General features: G+C 52.7%; 1 protein-coding gene across 1 annotated transcript in view; it reads right to left on the bottom strand.

Moving 5' to 3' along the window:
• Nucleotides 1-341: 341 nt before the first annotated feature.
• The window catches only part of NSG2 (neuronal vesicle trafficking associated 2), a 54,784-nt gene continuing 37,887 nt past the window's right edge, over nt 342-17,238 (bottom strand). The window contains exons 4-5 of the mRNA XM_025924695.2: nt 1,339-1,449; nt 342-627 (exon numbers count right to left, since the gene is read on the bottom strand). Coding sequence (XP_025780480.1) covers nt 436-627; nt 1,339-1,449 — 303 coding nt within the window. The 3' untranslated portion in view covers nt 342-435. The remainder of the gene's footprint in view (nt 628-1,338; nt 1,450-17,238) is intronic.

The following is a 17,238-nucleotide window of genomic DNA, read 5'->3' as shown; positions in this document are numbered from 1 at the left end:
AACCCCATGCTGAAACTACAGTTTCTCTGCTAAGAAGCCCAGAGGCTGTGCTCTTTACGGCCCGGCAGCGTCTTCCAGATCCAGCCAGTTGACTCTTTTTCTGTTCATTTTGTTTCCCTTCCTGTTTTTAAATTTTCCTAACAAGTAATAAGCAGTGGCTTTGAAAATATCTTACATGGGAACAATCAACACGAAACATGCCTTTGTACATAATCCTGACTTGGGGACGAATCAACAATACCAAAAGACAAAAAGAAATATCGATTCAGACAACTCCAGTGCACGATATTTTCGGTGAGTTCCCTCCCCCTACCCACCCCGGCCCCGCCCCCACCCCCATATCCCAGGAGTACAGTGGTGTCTTGTAACTGGAGCTTGGCTTAGCCAATGGGGGGGTCCCCCTCCGCACCCCCCATTCTGGCTGGGGGTGGGCCTCTAATGGCCCTGGGTCTTGGGCGGCTTGGGCTCATGGATGACAGCAGCCGCCGACAGCCACGGCCCGATGGCCCGAGCAGTGCTCTGCTTGGCCACACTGTAGTGGCTGATGACCGTGTAGAAGCGGCTTCTGGAATTGGGGTCCTGGGATGAATAGTAAGCATCCAGAGAGGCCGGGATACAGCGCTTGTGCTGAGGACGAGAGACACAGAGTCAGGGGGAGCTCAGCAGACTGCTTCCAACCCAACCTACGCCGGGGCCCCGCCATCTGGGGGCCATCGCCACATAGGGTTCTCAGCCAGAGGCCAGGCGATGTCACCTGGCCTGGGCCAGGCCACATTACAACTCAGGTAATGTTTATGCAAATAGCTAAGAAAGGGTGTGACTTATAATGGGGACTCGGTAAATGGCAACTTATCAATATTTCTATCACCTGATTTTGCTATAAAGCAGATTCTGTCTTTAGTGCAACTGATATTTGTCGAGAGCCCATCATCTAACAGGTCCTTTGCTAACTGGTTTTACCTAAATTCTCTCCTCTAAGGCCTCACAAAAACCCTGGGGGCAGGTATTCCCGGAGCCCATTTTGCAGGCAAGAGAACTGAGGCGCAGAGGGGCGAGGGACCAGCCTATCTCAAGCGAGAGTGAGCTCTCCCTGACTGCCGGCCTGCACCCCAAAGTGGGACCACCTCCAGACTCGCGACTCTGGGGAGCACTATCTGGGAGGAAGAACTCTCCGGCCTGCCGGAAGGAAGCCAGGTCCTTCGTGAAACTCCTTGCGTGACGCATCTTCCATTTTAATCAGTCTGCAGGGAGGTTGCCTGAGTTTGGGTGGGCTTGATGAACCCTCTGACTGAAGCTGGCAGTCACCTGGGGGCCACTCACCTGCCAGAAACCCCTTACCTTATAGACAAATCCCTCTGGGCAGCTGTGGTCGTAGGTGAAGGCTTTGTAAACCACCAGGAACACGATGCAGGCGAGGAAAGCGAGGGCCAGGCTGACGAGAATGGTGACCTGGAGGAACACAAAACTGGGAGTCATCCAGCCTCAGCCCACCCTGCCTTCCGTCCGCCGCACAGCCGCCTTCGAATTCCGGAGCTGTAGGCCACGTGGCGCGTCAGAAAGAGCAGGGGCCTGGGGCCCAGAGAACGCGCTCTGTCTCACTCCGTCACTAACCTGCAGGGTGACCTGGAGAAAAGCGCCTGTACTCTTTGGGCCTCAGTTTCCCCCGTCTGCTAGATACTCTCCGAAGCCCCTTCTCGGCCCAAGCGTGATTCTCCCCGTTTACTTTTCCTGTTAATTGTGTGCACGTGCACGGAGGGTAGGGGGGTGGTGATCCTTAAGCCACCTGTCCCTTCCGGCGCTCCCGCCTTCCACCACCACCACCCTCCCTACCACTACTGAATTCCCATCTCAGACACAACGGCCTCTTCCACCTCCACTTGGACATGCCATAGGCACCGCAGACACACCGTGGACGCGTTACCAAACGGACCCCCTGCTCCTCCTGCCTTTGTCCCCAGCTCCACTCAGGCCAAAACTCTGGGAGTCATCCTTGACTCCTTTTCTCATATTCGACATCCAATCTACAGCGGAACTTACTGTTTCTCCCTTCCGACATATCCGTAATCCGACAGCTTCTTACCACCCCGGCCATCTCCAACCCGGCCAAGCCAGCAACAATTCTCTCGTGTGCAGTTCCAAAGCAGCCCCTGACTAGCAGCCTCCTCGACCCAGGCAACGCAGTCACGCACAGCAACCTGAGAGGTCCTTTCAAAATCTAAGTCAGGGCACGTCCCTTCTCTGCTCAGAAGCATCTAACCGTCTCTAAATTATTCACACTGAAAGCCCAGCTCCTAACCATTATCTACAAGCAAGCTTTTAAAAAAATAACACAACGCTAAACAGACTGAGGGCACCATGAGGATTTATCAGAAAGGAGTAAATGTCTACTTTCGGGGTTCCCTCCAGGCTTGCGCTGACCCCATCCCACTCCGTGTACAAAGTGGTAGGGTAACCCCCACGACATTGGGTGCCTCGGGTCACAAGCAGAATGTTTTTTCATGTTATTTTTAAAAGCTGGTGGCCTTTTGAGTCAGTTGGCCCAGAAATAGGGCAGAATTCCTCTCACGGAGAGAAGATTTCTTTGATTCAGGATAAAAATCAAATCAACCTAGGGGGTCCCCAAGCCTATCTCCTTCCCAAACCAGGAAGGACAGAGGGGATGGAAGTCTATGTGGCTGCATGTGTATATAAAGTTTTAGGACATGGGCCGCCTGGGTGGCGCAGTCGGTTAAGCGTCCGACTTCAGCCAGGTCACGATCTCGCGGTCCGTGAGTTCGAGCCCCGCGTCGGGCTCTGGGCTGATGGCTCAGAGCCTGGAGCCTGTTTCCGATTCTGTGTCTCCCTCTCTCTCTGCCCCTCCCCTGTTCATGCTCTGTCTCTCTCTGTCCCAAAAATAAATAAACGTTGAAAAAAAAAATAAATAAAGTTTTAGGACAGTGTGCTATGATGATATAAGAAAAATATATAGTTGGGTCTCGTTCCCAGTTCCTGGCACAGAACTCCTAAACCCCTTGTAATTTCCTAAATGATAGAGTACTAGAAGCATCTTTTGTTCCAATATTTGGGTTTTGTGCCCAGTTCCTGAAATAGCCCAGATCCATAAAGATGAAAGGAGTGTTTTTTAGGATTCATAACAAGTCCCTTTCGACCACACCTGAGTTTATGTTAATGACGGGACTTTTGGAAAATCCCGAAGGATAGGGGTCAGTTGCCAGGGAGTCAACCAAGTGATTAGAGGGTTGGAACTTTCGACCCCATCCCCTCGCCCCCCGGGGCAGGGGAGAGATTGAGTTCAATCGCTGATGGCCAGTGATTTCCTCAATAACGCCTATGTAACGATACCTCTATAAAAGTCTCAACTGAAGAGATTCAGAGAACGTCCATGTTGGTGAACAAGAACGCGTCCATATGGGGGGAGTGCGACTCATCCTGTACTCCACGCGGGGACAGATGCCCTGTGCTCAGGACCCTTCCAGACTTTGCCCTGTGTATCTCCTCTGGGGGCTGTTCGTTTGTATCCTTCGTAACAAATCAGTAATACTAAGTAAAGCACTTTACTGAGTTCTGTAAGCCGTTCAAGCAAATTATCAAAACCGGAGAGGAGGTTGTAGGAGCCCCCAGTGAACGGCGAGTCGGTGAGGAGTACAGATGCAACCTGGGACTTGGGACCCGCATCTGAACTGGGGCAGGCTTGTGGGACTGAGCCCTTAACCTTGGGGGGAGTGGGTTGCACTAACTCCAGCGGCCAGCGTCAGACTCCAGCTAAATTCTAGGACGTCTACTCAGCATCCAGCGAGAATTGGAGGATTACTTGGTATGGGAACACCACCGCACATCTGATGTCAGAAGTGGTGAAAGGATGGAGGAAAAGGTAGCTCTAGATGGTGACATGTGAAAGTCACTTCTAAACTCTCGTCAGCACAGTGCATTGTGCACCCCCTCCGGGTGCACGCTGAACCCTCAGCAGCCTCCTGCCCAAGGTTGGCGTGGGGGAGCGCAGAGATCAGACCAGAAGCACTCGGGTAAGATGTGGAGAGAGCTGGAGATACCAGCAGAGGCTGGAACCTGGAGCAAGGGAGAGATGCCCCAAACCCGCATACACCCCCTTACACACTCTGAAGATAGTACTTGATGAGTACAAGGCCACTAGCTAATGTTAAGGACCTAGGAATACCTGGTCAGCGGATGTGTGAAGTAGACGGAAAGAATTTTCAATGCCCAGATTTCCCAATAGCCAAAGGCAGAAACAGCCCCAATGTCCATCAAGTGATGGATGAAGAAGCACATCGTCTGTCCATACGCATAGAGATGGAATGCAGATCGGTGGTTGCCAGGGCCTGGGGGTAAGGAGAGCGGCAAGTGACAGCTCATGGGAACCGAGTTTCCTTCTGGGGTGACGAAAATGTTTTGGAACTAGGGAGAGGTGGTGGTTTGCCCAATACTGTGAATGCGTTGAATGGCCCCGAGTTCTTTGCTTCAGTGAATATTGTATGCGAATTTTACCCCGATTGAAAGACACGTGCCCGGAGTTCAGGTTGATTCTGTCCCTCAAAAGGACCTTAAGGTCCTGCTAGCATCCCCTCACCAGAGCTGCGCGTGAGACAGACCCAGACGTGCTTGCAGACGCAGCCACCCACAAAGGGCAGCTGTAGACCTCATGCGTGGCAAGGTGCAGCGCCCCCCCCCCCCCGCCACCACTGCTGACCCGATGCGGGGTCTTGGGGAGCCCCCCGGAAAGCCCCCATCCTAATGTGACCATGTGCGATCCCAAGCCCTGACTGGGCAGAGACAGTCTCTTTGCCTAGCCCAGCATGCGCGTCCCCAAGTCAGCAGCAGGTCGGTGAGGAGGAGGAAGCACCGGGAGCTGGAGCGGGGCTCAGCACACCTGCCCATGGGACACGTTCCCCTTAGGGGGACAGAGGCCCTTCCCTTCCTAATGTCCCTGAGTGAACAGCCCCCATCTAGGAGGGGCAGGGTGTGATTTACCATAGCGGTCCCAGAGCTGGACCGGTTAAGCACAACAAGTGTTTCTGGAACAAGAAGAGAGAAGGAGGGAGGGGAGGAGGGCGGGAGGGAAGGTCCTGTAGGAACCAGTGCTGAGGCCAGGATTCTGATGTTTTGGGTCAGGGACGGTGGGTCCAGGACATGGGCAATCTTATGAACTCTCTGGGTGATTGTAACGCACAACCAGGGACGAGGACCGCCACCGTAGCATGACTAGGTGTGAGTGGTTCTCAAGCTGGCTACCCATTCTTAGAATCACCTGGGCAGTGTTTGAAATAATGCTGATGCCCTGGACCTGCCCCAGACCAATCACCCCAGCGTCTCTGATGGTCGAGTCCAAGCCCCAAGGTGGCTGTCGTGCACAAGAAGTGTAGGGAAGAGGGTGGCACGTAGGCGCTGGGCAGGGTGCCCTATGTCACTGCCAGAGACAAGGGTCTGGCGCTGAGAAGGACGCCAGAAGTGCCACCCACCCGAGGGGCTTTGCTGAGCGAGTCTAACTCCTTCCACATGTTCTGTAGCCCCAGAACTAGGGTGAGAAGAGGCCATTTGAACCAAAGAAGAGTGTGTGTCCCTGTCCTGAATCTTGGTAACTTCTGCAGCTGGAAGCCAGTCATTTCCTAAAAGCCTGTCAGGGAACACAGGGCTGTGAATGAAGCACAGGCCCTCCCTCGGAGCCTCACAGCCTACTGGGTGAGGGAGAGGTGGACAGATGGGGGCGGGCACGTGCAACACAAGGGCTGGCACCGTGAGGGCAGCAGCACAGGGGACTTCTGGGCCTAACCAGTCTGGAAGTGGGGGGCCAGGGAGAGGATCAGGGAAGGCCTCCTGGAGGAGGCAACATTGGAAGTGACTCCAGGGAGGAACGCCAGGATAGGGAAGGAAGAAGGTTCTGGGCAGAGAAGTCGTATCTGCCACGGGGTGGAAGCTAGGACTGTTCTGGAAGCATCACATGGTTCACCGGTGGCTGGCCCAGAGGATGCAAATGAGGGAGAGAGGGGTCTGGCGCAACGGGATGGCGGCAAGAGAACAGATAAGGAAGGGCCAGGCTACAACTTGGGCTTTATCTCCAGGGGAACAGGGAGCCCCTGAAGGTCTTAAGGAGGGAAGTGACAGGATACAAATTATGTTTTGGAACGATGCCTCTGTGAGCAACACGGAGGCAGGTTTGCAGGGGCTGGAGGCAGAGAGGCCAGCGAGAGCTGATGCGTGAGGCCATGCCCCCAGCGCTGAGACCGGGCCTGGGGCCGTGAGGGTGGAGGGGTGAATGTTTTGAGAAGCTCCTGGGAGGTAAGCAGAGTGAGGTGAAAGGGAAGGAGGGAGGGGACTCTGGGGACGAAGGGTGACATTAGGGCTGGTCTGGATTCTTGTGAGCTGAGCAGCATTGGTTGTCGGAAGGGAAATGGGAAGTAGGAGAAGACCAAGGTTCCCGTTGTGGTACCTGGATGAGCTACTCCCTGAGGAGGGGTCTCCACGGGGCATCCGGGGGAGCCGGCCGTCCTCAGCTGGCCTATCTCTTTCTGGCAGATTCGTTAGTGCTTTGGTCCCTACAGTAAAACTCCCAGCACAGAGGCGAATCCCCAGAGAGGACCCCAGAGAGAAGCTCCCACCTCCCCACGAGCACCTCGGAATGTGAAAACCTAACTACACGCCAGGAGTCACTGACTCGATCACCTAGCCTCAGAGAGGCCCCAAAGCCCTCGGCCCCACTTCTCGATGCAACAGCCTGGGACTAGAAATAAATCCAGGCTAGATTTGGGTTTCTGCAGAGATGGCATCCTCACCGCTGGGAATGCCCGCTCCTCCCCGTCTCCGGGCCCGCCCCTCGCGCATTCATCCGAGCATCCGCTCAACACACATTGATGCAGGGCCCACCGCGGGCCGGCTGCTGCCATACGGTCATCGCCTCCAGAGCTTATGGCGGAGACGGGATCAGATGCTGAACAAGCGAATCGCAAAGAAATAATTATGCAACGAGCCCTGAGCAGGACCCGGAACTGTGCGGACCAGGGATAGGGTGGGCCAGGGTGGGAGGAGGGGCTCCACCTAAGAGAGTGGCCCAGGATGAGGTGCCAGCCCAAAGACCCACAGAGAGAGTCTAGGGTCCCAGTGGGCCTGGAAGGAGCAGAGTGGCTGAGACGGGGGACAAGAGGAGAGGCCGCTGAGATGAGGCACCATAGGGCTTTGAGACCAAGGTCACCCTTGTCCTGTCCAGGAGAGGCACTTCCCACGACATCCATCCCCGTGCTTTCAGCTAACAACCTGCTCAGCCTCGCCTCCCAGGGCCAGCCTGGCCCGTCTCTGCCAGCCTCCAGCTCCGGCCACCACTCCCTGGCTCCACACGGTCCCCTCCAGCCATGCCCAGCCCCACAGAGTTCTCCTGTCCTTGTGCTTCTCAGCCCGGAACTCCCGTGTGTCCTTCCTCGTCAGGGAGAATGGCTCCTCAGCCTTTCCGTCCAGTCCCACTGTCCCCTCTCTGCCCGGCTCTGGACAGGGTCTTCCGAGGCTGCTCTGAGGGTGCTTACTCTGTCATCATGACCTCTTCATACCTCTGAACCCTCCGTTTCCCAGGGAACGCTTCAGGCAGTGAGTATATCTCATCTTTTCCTCTGTGCCCAGCACCATGACTCCTACACAGGGGGACGAGTAAACATCTCCTGAACTGGAATGCTGAATCGAATGAAGACCGTGCAATGCACACGTGCACGCACGCACACACATGCACACACACACACACACTCTTCCCCGGACATACACAAGCAGACAGACGTGCAACCTGGTCCAAACCACGTTGCGTGTATCCTGGATGGAGCGCTGAATTACCTGCACTTGGCCTTCTGGTCTTTTCCATCCCCTATTCTCAATCCCATCCACTACAGCCCCCCAGCAAGCGCTCAAACGAAAGCACCTTAACCTTGAAAAGGATCAGGATTTGGGTTGGAATCCGCTAACACCTGCCTGAGATTTCTCCTCAAGCTTTCGAGCATAGGTCAGAGAGAGAGAAGACAAAGAACTCAACACAGGGTATGCAGCTCGCAGTTCTGGCAAAGCCGTGCCAAGACAGGGGCCATAACGACCACCCACCATGAGCCCATATGTCCATACAATGACAGTAACAGTGGTAGGAATAGCAATACTAATCATAGGTGCTAAGAGTTATTGGGAACTCACTGTATATGCATATTGGCACAATTGTAGGCAACAGGTAGCATTATTATCCCCACTTAGCCAACGGATAAACTGAGGCTCTGAGAGGTTAAGTGACTTGCCCGAGTTCCCACAGTTGGTAGCAGCTAGGTGCAGACAATACACTGAGGCGCCTAAACGGCACCTTGACCTCTCCATTCCAGAACCAGCCCAGTATCTTCCACCTCAGTCAGAAGACAAGGCCTTTCCTGATTTGTCTTCAACATCCCCCCTGGGGCTCAGCCCCCTTCCTCCCACTGCCTGATGCACCCTGACTCCCCCACCTCTACACTCTTGCACCTGCTGGCCCTGTATGACCCAGATCAGGTAGCTCCTCTTCCCCAAAGTCTTCCCCAAAAGTCTTCTTAGCCCCTCCCCTGGCTGCTCACAGCTCCCTGGCACTTTTCTCAGTGCGCCATAATTAACCACCCCTGGTCTGCTTCCCCTCTTGAGCGGCAGTGTGGAATAACACTTCGCATTTCTATTTACTAAGCACTGGTTATGTGCCAGGCACTGTTTTGGGCACTGGATATGGATTTATCCTTGTAAGCCGCCCAACAGCCCTATGAGGTAGATACATCTTCATTTTTTTGGATGAGGAAACTAAGGCACAGAGAGGCTACCTCATTGTCGGACTCATACAGTTAATTAAACAATACAGTCTGGAGTCTAACTCAATAAAGTATTGGCCCGGGCTCTTCAGCCCATGCGATATTCCCCATAAGGCATTTATTCGCTAAATATCAGCTGAGCACCTACAATGTGCCAAAAATAATTCTACACATTGGGCATCCAACGCCAAGGACAGGGGAGGTCCCTGCTCTCATAAAGGTTACCCTTTTAGCGAGTTTCCTCTTGCGTAAAAGGGGAACAACAATAGTCTCTGCCTCTCAGAGTCTGGAGGATTACATCAGATAACGTGAAGCCTTGGAGTGAGTTGAGCAGTGCCCCCCCCCCCCCAAGAGATACGTGCATGTCCTAATCTCTGGAACCTGTAAATGTGACCTTATTCGGAAATGAAGTCTTTGTAGGTACAATTAAGTCAAAGATCTTAAGATGAAATCATCCTGGACTATGCGGGCCGGCTCTAAATCCAAGAGTAAGTGCCCTTCTACGGGACACACAGAGGAAGACGAACACCCAAGGAGAAGAGGGGTCATTTGAATACAGAGGCAGAAACTGGAATGATACCCTGGTGAGCCGAGGGACAGCTGAAGCCACCAGAATCCAGAAGAGGCAGGGAAAGACCCTTCAGAGGGTGCGCAAGCCTGCCTTGATTTTGGACTTCTGGTCTCCAGAACCGTGAGCCTAAATTTCTATTGCATTAAGCCACACGGTTTGCGGTAATGTGTTCTGCCACGGCCACTGTAGTGCCCTCCCACAGTGGCCGGCCATGCTGCACGTGGGAGAGCTCCTTGATTTTTCCCTGTCACCTGCCACATTCCTCAGCGTGTTCTTCAGAAGCTCCGACCACTCTGGAAGACCGTCACTTTTGTCAACGTGTGTGGCTCTGGTGCGCTTTCTCAGCCCTTCCCCCTTTAGTGAACTCCTAGTCATGCTTCAAAACCCAACTCACAGCACGTTGCCTTTGCTGGCAAGCCTTCCCTTGCCTACTTGTGCCCTCACTACATTTTTTTTTCCTGCACCACTTAGCGCTCAGCTCCCGTACCGTACCACGGTTGTCTGTTCTCTTGAGTGTGTGTCACGGGGGCAGGGACCTGCTCTTGTTTGTCTCTTTGGCCCCAGCTTCCAGCTCACGAGCTGGCACGGGGTAGGGGGCCAGGTGGATGCGAATGCATATCCCACATTCCCTACCCCACACCCCCTTTCTCATTTTTTGGCACAAAGCACTGCCAGCAGCGAATTTCCAGGGCCCTTCTTAACTGTTCCGCAGCCTTGCAGGGTGACCGGATACAATCACTGCACGAGGTCGTCTGCAGTCGTTTGCCTGCTGCTGGAAGAATTCTTGGTTGCCCCTGAAGTGATTTCCTTGTCTGTCTGCTGTGCCGGTCAAAGATGAGAGGCTTCCTTCAGATGGCTGGGAGGACAGACCCGCCATTCTGGGCAGTGTCCACGAAGTTCTTTGGAGGGGGTGGGGGACCCCAACCCAATAGGGTTCTCACCCTGCGTCTGTCTCTGGTGAGCTGTGTGATCTGGGGCAAACACTTCACCTCTCTGAGCCCGTTTCCTCATTTGTTAAATGGGGGCAAAAATCCCAGCCCACAGGACCCCTGGGAGGATTAAATGAGATGACGCCTGTAACGTTGCCTGGGGCTGTCCTGGTGCGAGGGGGGGGGGGGGGGGGAGCTTAACCAACAACAGCAATCACTTACCGCCTGTGCAGAACTGTGCTGGGTACTGTGTCGAGCACTTTTCGTGTATTATCTTTTAAAATCTTTCACGGTAAACCTACAAGCCCAATTATTACCCACACTTGACAGCTGTGCAAAGGCACAGAGGCACAATGTAGCCGGCCCCAGGCCACCTGGTTATTGAGTAGCAGAGCCGGATTGGAAGTCTGGAATATTTGATCCTGCAGTTCCCCCGCCCCCCCCCCCCCCCAACCACTGCCTTTTGGTAAACTTGTTTCTGTCCTGCTGCTGCCTAGGCTTGGAATAGTGCAACGAAACAAGACAGCGCGGACTCTAAACTTGCTAGGGGTATGTCACCTAGACGTGGAAATCCCAGGAGTTAGGAAGACAGAGGAGAAAAACAGAACCCTTCCACCGACTGCCAAGGATCTAAGATCCTCATTATGGCAGGAACCATGAATTTCATTAACATTCATGTACTAGAGCCTCGCGGCATCACAATGCCCAATAAACCGCCCTTTTTATGAAAAATGCAAACCCTGGAAACCTCAAAGCAATCCAACCACTCACATCGGGAAAATTAAACTTTGTGGGGACATAAAAACGGAGCTGCCCGACACACATTCATCTTTTTGCGTGTGACAGCTGGAACCTCCAGAGACGGAATTAGGCCACCCGGTGCCTTGCTCCTGGCTCGGTCCCAAAGATCCTGACAATAGGCCTTGAGTGGAAAGTGCGAGGGGATGGTAGCTTCCATAAATTCTGCCCCAGTGACATTCTGGTTCCCCTAGCCCTCTCCCTAGCACCAAGCTCTTAACTGGAGTAGAGCTTTAGAGTCGATTGTCTGGACCGAAAGCCCAGCTCTGTCACTAACTTGCTGTGTGACCCTGGGCAAGTTGCTTGCCCTTGGGAATCCCTGACCTACTTCTCTCTAAAATGGGGGTGATACTGATGGCTACCTCATACTGGCTATTGTAAGACAGCCTGTGGTAATGCATGAAGCCTTTGGGATGGGCCCCGCCTGTGATAATGACCTTAGTTAGCACCCATGGAGCACGTACATTTCATGTCCTCAAAACTCGGTGGGGAAGGTATTATCAATGTGCCCATTTCACAGATGGCAATGACTCTACATGTGTGAAGGCAGAGGGAAGAGTTAAAACTCAGGTCTGCCTAACTCAGAAACACAGCTGCCTTACCATATGTTATACTGCTGATAAATCTATAACTTTGTTACAGTTTATTTTTATTCAAAGCGCATGGCACCATTATAATAAGAACAACATTGGAAATCCAAGAGGAAAACACCCATTACAATCGCGCCATCATCTCAAGTCTGTTTTTACACACTTGCTATTTATTCTTATCAACACGCATCCCCGCATAAATCTCGATTCCTTCCACTTTTTCCCATTTTACCCATTTGTGGCCCATCCAACTTCCTGTGATCACATAGAAAGCATCCTCACATACCGAGTCTGACTCCTCCTTGCCCAAGGCAGACCTCCACTGTATCACCTGCCGAAGGGCTCTGAGTCATTACCCTATTCCACACAAAACCGTCACGAGGTACAACCAAGATGAATAATGCAAAAGGCAAAAGCACCATGTAAATGCTAACACTCCTTGTGGCTGTCACTGTTGCTCTTATAATCGTGCAGGATTAGAGCTGATTTCGGTCCGGGAGTTTCCTCGACGTGAGGACCATCGGGTGTTCTCCTGTGCTGCCCTCACCTGTGGCCCGTCCTCCCTGACTGACACACCCTGCAGGGCAATGGCATCTGTCTTTGGGCTTCCAAGGGCCTGAGGGTCCTACTGGTGATTCTTGTCGATGGGGCAGAAAGGCACCTCTGATGGGGTGGCATCCCTTCTCTGGTTTTTCCTGCCTTCCCCTCCCAATCCACCATCCGGGCTGGCCCCCAAAAGGATCTTCCTAAATTATTCCTCAGCGCATTTTATAGTGGGGCTGAAGATCCCATCTCAGCCCACGGCGGGCCTGACCTCCTGTCCCGACACAGTGCGTCTACGGTTTACTGAGCAACAGAACCGTCTAAGGAGACTGACCGGCTGCAGGCTTCTGGGCCTCACACCCAGAGACTCTGGTTCCCTCCATCTGCCCTGACACCCAGAAACCAGCATGTCCACGCAAGTCCAACAGGTTGGGACGCAGATGGCCTGGAAACTGTAGTTAGAGCAAAAGGCAAAGACCAAAACTTTGTCCAGCTTCTAGGAGAAGAGAGCAAGAAACTCACATCCCCGATTGGCAAGTACCCGACACGTTACGCATACGAGCTCGCTCAGTCCCAGCCGGCATCCCAGAGAGTGCGTATGGTTGATGCTCCTGCTTTTCAGACGATGAGCCTGAGCACTGCAGGCATTGGGTAAGTTGCCAGAATTTTCCAGCCCATCAGTAGTGGAGCGAGATCTAGAAGCCGGATCTGTTGAGATCCAAAACACATTTTCTTTCTTCAGCACTGCCCTGGCCCCTGTGTTCCTGGCCCACATCACCAACTGCTACGGCCCCAGGAACCCTCATACACACACACACACACACACACACACACACACACACATGCACACACTGACGCACGCAGGCAAACACACACACACACCAACACAGACACACATATGCACACAAACACAGAGATTCACAGAGACCTACACACGGACACACACACTCCCTCTCTCCCCCTCTCTCTCGCCCTCCCCATTTCCCTCCCTAGTTCCTGAAAGTTTTAGACTTCCTGCTACTGGCATGACTTTCCACTCCTTTCCCCCTGGAGGGTATCTCACAACACACACCAGGAAGCCTTCCTAGACCTATCCCTCCGGAGGGACACCTCTCTGAAGCTCCATGTGCTGGGTCCTGGCCACAGTCACTTACTGCTCTGTGTTTGCACGACTTCTTGTCCCAACAACCCACCCCACTGGAACCATGAGCTTCTCCAGGGCAGGGGCTGTGCCTCAGTGACCTGCCCAGTTCTTGTTCCGGCCCTGCCACAAAGAACATACGCGTCAGCTTTGAAGGACTCACACCCATTTGCTTCAGCCACAGCCAGAGCCAGACCCCAGAGCAGGGCGGGTCTCCTCCACCCAGGAAGCCCTGCGTGCACATCACGGCCACCCTCAGATGCACACAGCTGTCTCCCTGCATCCCAGCCGACCGCGTCTAGACACAGCCTGCAGCCGTTATCTCCATGGAAACACCAGCCCTGCAGCCCAAATAGCCCATTCCATTAAGCTACTTTCATTCCTCAATCCCCTTTCTTGGCGGAAGAGTTGATTTTAAAAAAAGGAGAGAGAGAATCAGGTCAGCAAAACTGGTTTGGGAAATTAGAAATCATCCTCCGAGCTCCGAAGTGTGGCATTGCTGGGAACGCCAGTAGGGCGTTTCTAAGCCACATAAGCTACCCCACGTCTTCCTGTAAATCTTGCAAGGGTGCGAAAGCAGGCCTGCCATTGCTACAACAGCCACACGGCAGAGGGTCCTCGGGCGGGGGTCAGCTGTGCTTGGGGGAGGCAGCAGCTCAGCTCCTCTCCTCCATTTGCCACCTCGGTCCGCAAGGAGGAAGGAATCCGTACGCCATCTTCTACCCGTTCGCCCCTCCCGCCCCCCACACATAACACATGTACCCATCCGGCCCAGAGGAGTCTTGGAGGAATCTTTACAGAGACCGTCACCCTTGGAAAGGTCTACTTGCAAGGCTGGCGCTTGGCTGGTGTCTGGGAGCCTGCGCATCAGGAGGGCCCCACCATTCCCAGAGCTAAGAAGAGTGGCTCACTGTGCCTTAACCGTACACATCACATGGGTTGTGCTGAACACCGGCCTTCCTTCGGGGGCTCTGGAACTTGGGTACGTGCTGGGCGAGGGGTGCCGACGCGACCAGCTCCTAGGAAAAACCCTGGGCGCTGAGTCTCTAACGAGTTGCCTGGTAGACACCATCTCACGCATGTCACAGCTCATTGCTGGGGGAATTGGGTGTGTCCAGTGTGACTCCGAGAGGAGAGGACTCTGGAAGCTCGTGCTCGGCTTTGGACTTTGGGCTTTATCCCATGTACCTCCTTCCTTTACCAACAGCGTTTTGTATCCTTTCGCTATAATAAAGCATAGTGCCGAATACAGCCATACCCTGGGCCCTGTGAGCCCTTCAAATGAATCTAGAGGTGGTCCCAGGGACCTCTGATACAGCGCCCCTCACTATCCCCCTTTCTGGTTCCCCAAAAGGAGAGGCATCGTGGATCTTATTTTTCAGAGCCCAGCAGGCAAATCTATGGACGCTATGTCTTCAAAGACGGGCCCCAGGTTCCAGCCCGTAATCCTGCCCTCCCTGCCCCTCTGAGTTCAGGCCCCACGAATATCTCTTCTTTTCTTGCTTCGTGGATCATGACAGGGTAAGGGTCTCCTCCTTCCTGCACAGGAGGAGTCTGAGCCATCTCTTCTCCGGTCTATACCTCCTCTCCCTGTGGGTGATCACTGGGTCAGCCTGACGTTAGGATCTGGGAGCAAGCGTTCTCTCTCTCCTATCTTCCAGCTCATGTTTCCTCCCTCTGGTGAAGCATCTTCCCTCAGATGCTTTCGACTGCCCTTTCCTCCGACTGTAGTACGAGATCCCTCTTCGGGGTGAGGGTGGGCAAACCAAGAGGAGAAGCCAGTGACTCTCTAGGCCTCCCACTAATAGATACAAGCCCACTCTGCTCATGGAAGAAGCTGTCGCTCAGGTTATTGGGTGTTCACCAGGAGTACTTTGCCTCCTAATGTACAGATATCCGTGGCAGGGAGCCTCGGAAGGAAAGAATGGAAAGATTCTGGCACCCAAAACTCTTCCTAGCTCTGGTCAATCTACAGATGTGGGTATGTGGACCGACTCCACAGCCTCTCGGCCCATTCAAGATGCTCACCATTGTCAACTTCAGGTAATACCTAGAAGCTGAGCCTTCCCTCAAGGCCCAAATATTCTCAGGTCAGCCGGATATGTTTCAGTGTGGCCTCAGGTGGAATATCTTTCCATCAGTCTGTTCTGCCCTGATGAAGAGAGAAAAGTGGAGTGGTGGTCCCATTTACACGTCCCCGGCCTCAGCTTTCTCATCTGGAAATTGGGATCATAATAACTACCTTGAAGCCCTGGGGTAAGGGTAAAATGAGATCACTATGTGAAAATACTGAGTACAGTGCCTGTCACGGAGTCAGTGCCCAGAGATGTCCATCCCATTCTTAGTCCTCACCAAGGATCTGGGAGGAATAAACATACCTCAGGATCTAAAATCTTATTTCCTCTGACTGTCCCACAGTCCCATGCTCTGAATGATGGTTTGTCTGTTTGTTTTTCATGCCAAACAAACTACACTCATTGAATGCTAATGAATTCATTCTCTTATTTTTAGATTCCTTGGACTGAAGGACAGACCTGTGAAGGAGAGATAAGCAGAGTGACCAAAACAAAGACCCATGATGTTTTTTAGGTCTGTTTGCCTAGTCAGAAGGAAAGAAATTGTTTGGGTCTTATGAAATACCTGGCCAAGACTGAAGACCGCCATCACTACAGGCCAGGGCTGGTCTGAAGCCAGAGCAGACTCAGAACAGACGCACTCTCTACTTTCAGCTCCGCCCCCCCCCCCCCCTGCTTTTTTGCATGACTTTGGACAAGTTCTGCGACGTCTCTAAGCCTCAGTTTCTTCATCTCTAAGACGGGCGTTACAATGATTCCTAGCCCACAGAAGCACTGAAAGGTGCCGTGAGGTGACCCAGATCGGATTAGCTTTGCTCTGAAGCAGTACACGTTCAGCAAATGGCAGAATGATTTCTGTCACGTTACCTCTTGGACAGAACTGCTGACCCTAAAATGGCGGGATAGGCCTCGAGAGTGAGCATTCGTTTTGTTCACGCCCATATTCTGTTTAATTCCTCTGCCGGGGTCAGTTCCTGGAGAAGGAGTTGGCTTTGTTTATAGGCTGTGCTTCCATATCCAAGATGATTGCATTGCAAAGGTTTAAGAGGGACAGTAAGAATTATTAAACACAGTATAGTTGTTTTAACCTTATTTCTTATTTGTAACTTTTAAAACCAACCCTATAAGGTAGGTCTTATCATTTATAAATGAGGAACATAACGGGCTCCTGGGTGGCTCAGTCGGTTGAGCATCCGACTTTGGCTCAGGTCATGATCTCGCATTCCGTGGGTTCGAGCCCTGCGTCAGGCTCTGTGCTGACAGCTCGGAGACTGGAGCCTGCTTCGGATTCTGTGTCTCCCTGTCTCTCTGGCCCTCGCCCACTCATGCTCTGTCTCTCTTTCATGCTCGCTCAAAAATAAATAAACATTTAAAAAATTTTTTTAAATAAAATACATGAGGAACATAAGACCCAAAGACATTAAGTCACTCTCCTAAGTAAACTCAAATAATGAACTGAGAAGCAGAATTTGAACTCAGGTATGATCCCAAAGACTGGGATCTTCCACTCCTTTCTGCTTCCTCTGGAATGGCTACTATTAGAGTGGCTGTTTGGAATACAAAGGTCTTCTCCATCCCTAAACCAAAAGGATTGTATTATTACACTCTTTGGCCAGCTCCCCATGGAAGCCCCCAAAAACCCATTAAAAAAGCCTATTCTCCAGGGCCCCAATGAATCCCACTAAGTGAATTGCTTTTTGAAAGGAAAAGGAAAATGAAACATCTGTGGCCTGAAACTTTATATGAGCAATAATTCAAGGGTCTTTCTCAGAACCCGGAAAGGGAAACCCCCT

The sequence above is a fragment of the Puma concolor genome, chromosome A1 (assembly GCF_028749965.1).
Source record: "Puma concolor isolate L17-30 chromosome A1, mPumCon1.1.hap2, whole genome shotgun sequence".
Taxonomy (NCBI): domain Eukaryota; kingdom Metazoa; phylum Chordata; class Mammalia; order Carnivora; family Felidae; genus Puma; species Puma concolor.
The sequence above is the reverse complement of the archived record's forward strand: the minus strand, read 5'-3'. Positions and strand labels throughout refer to the sequence as shown.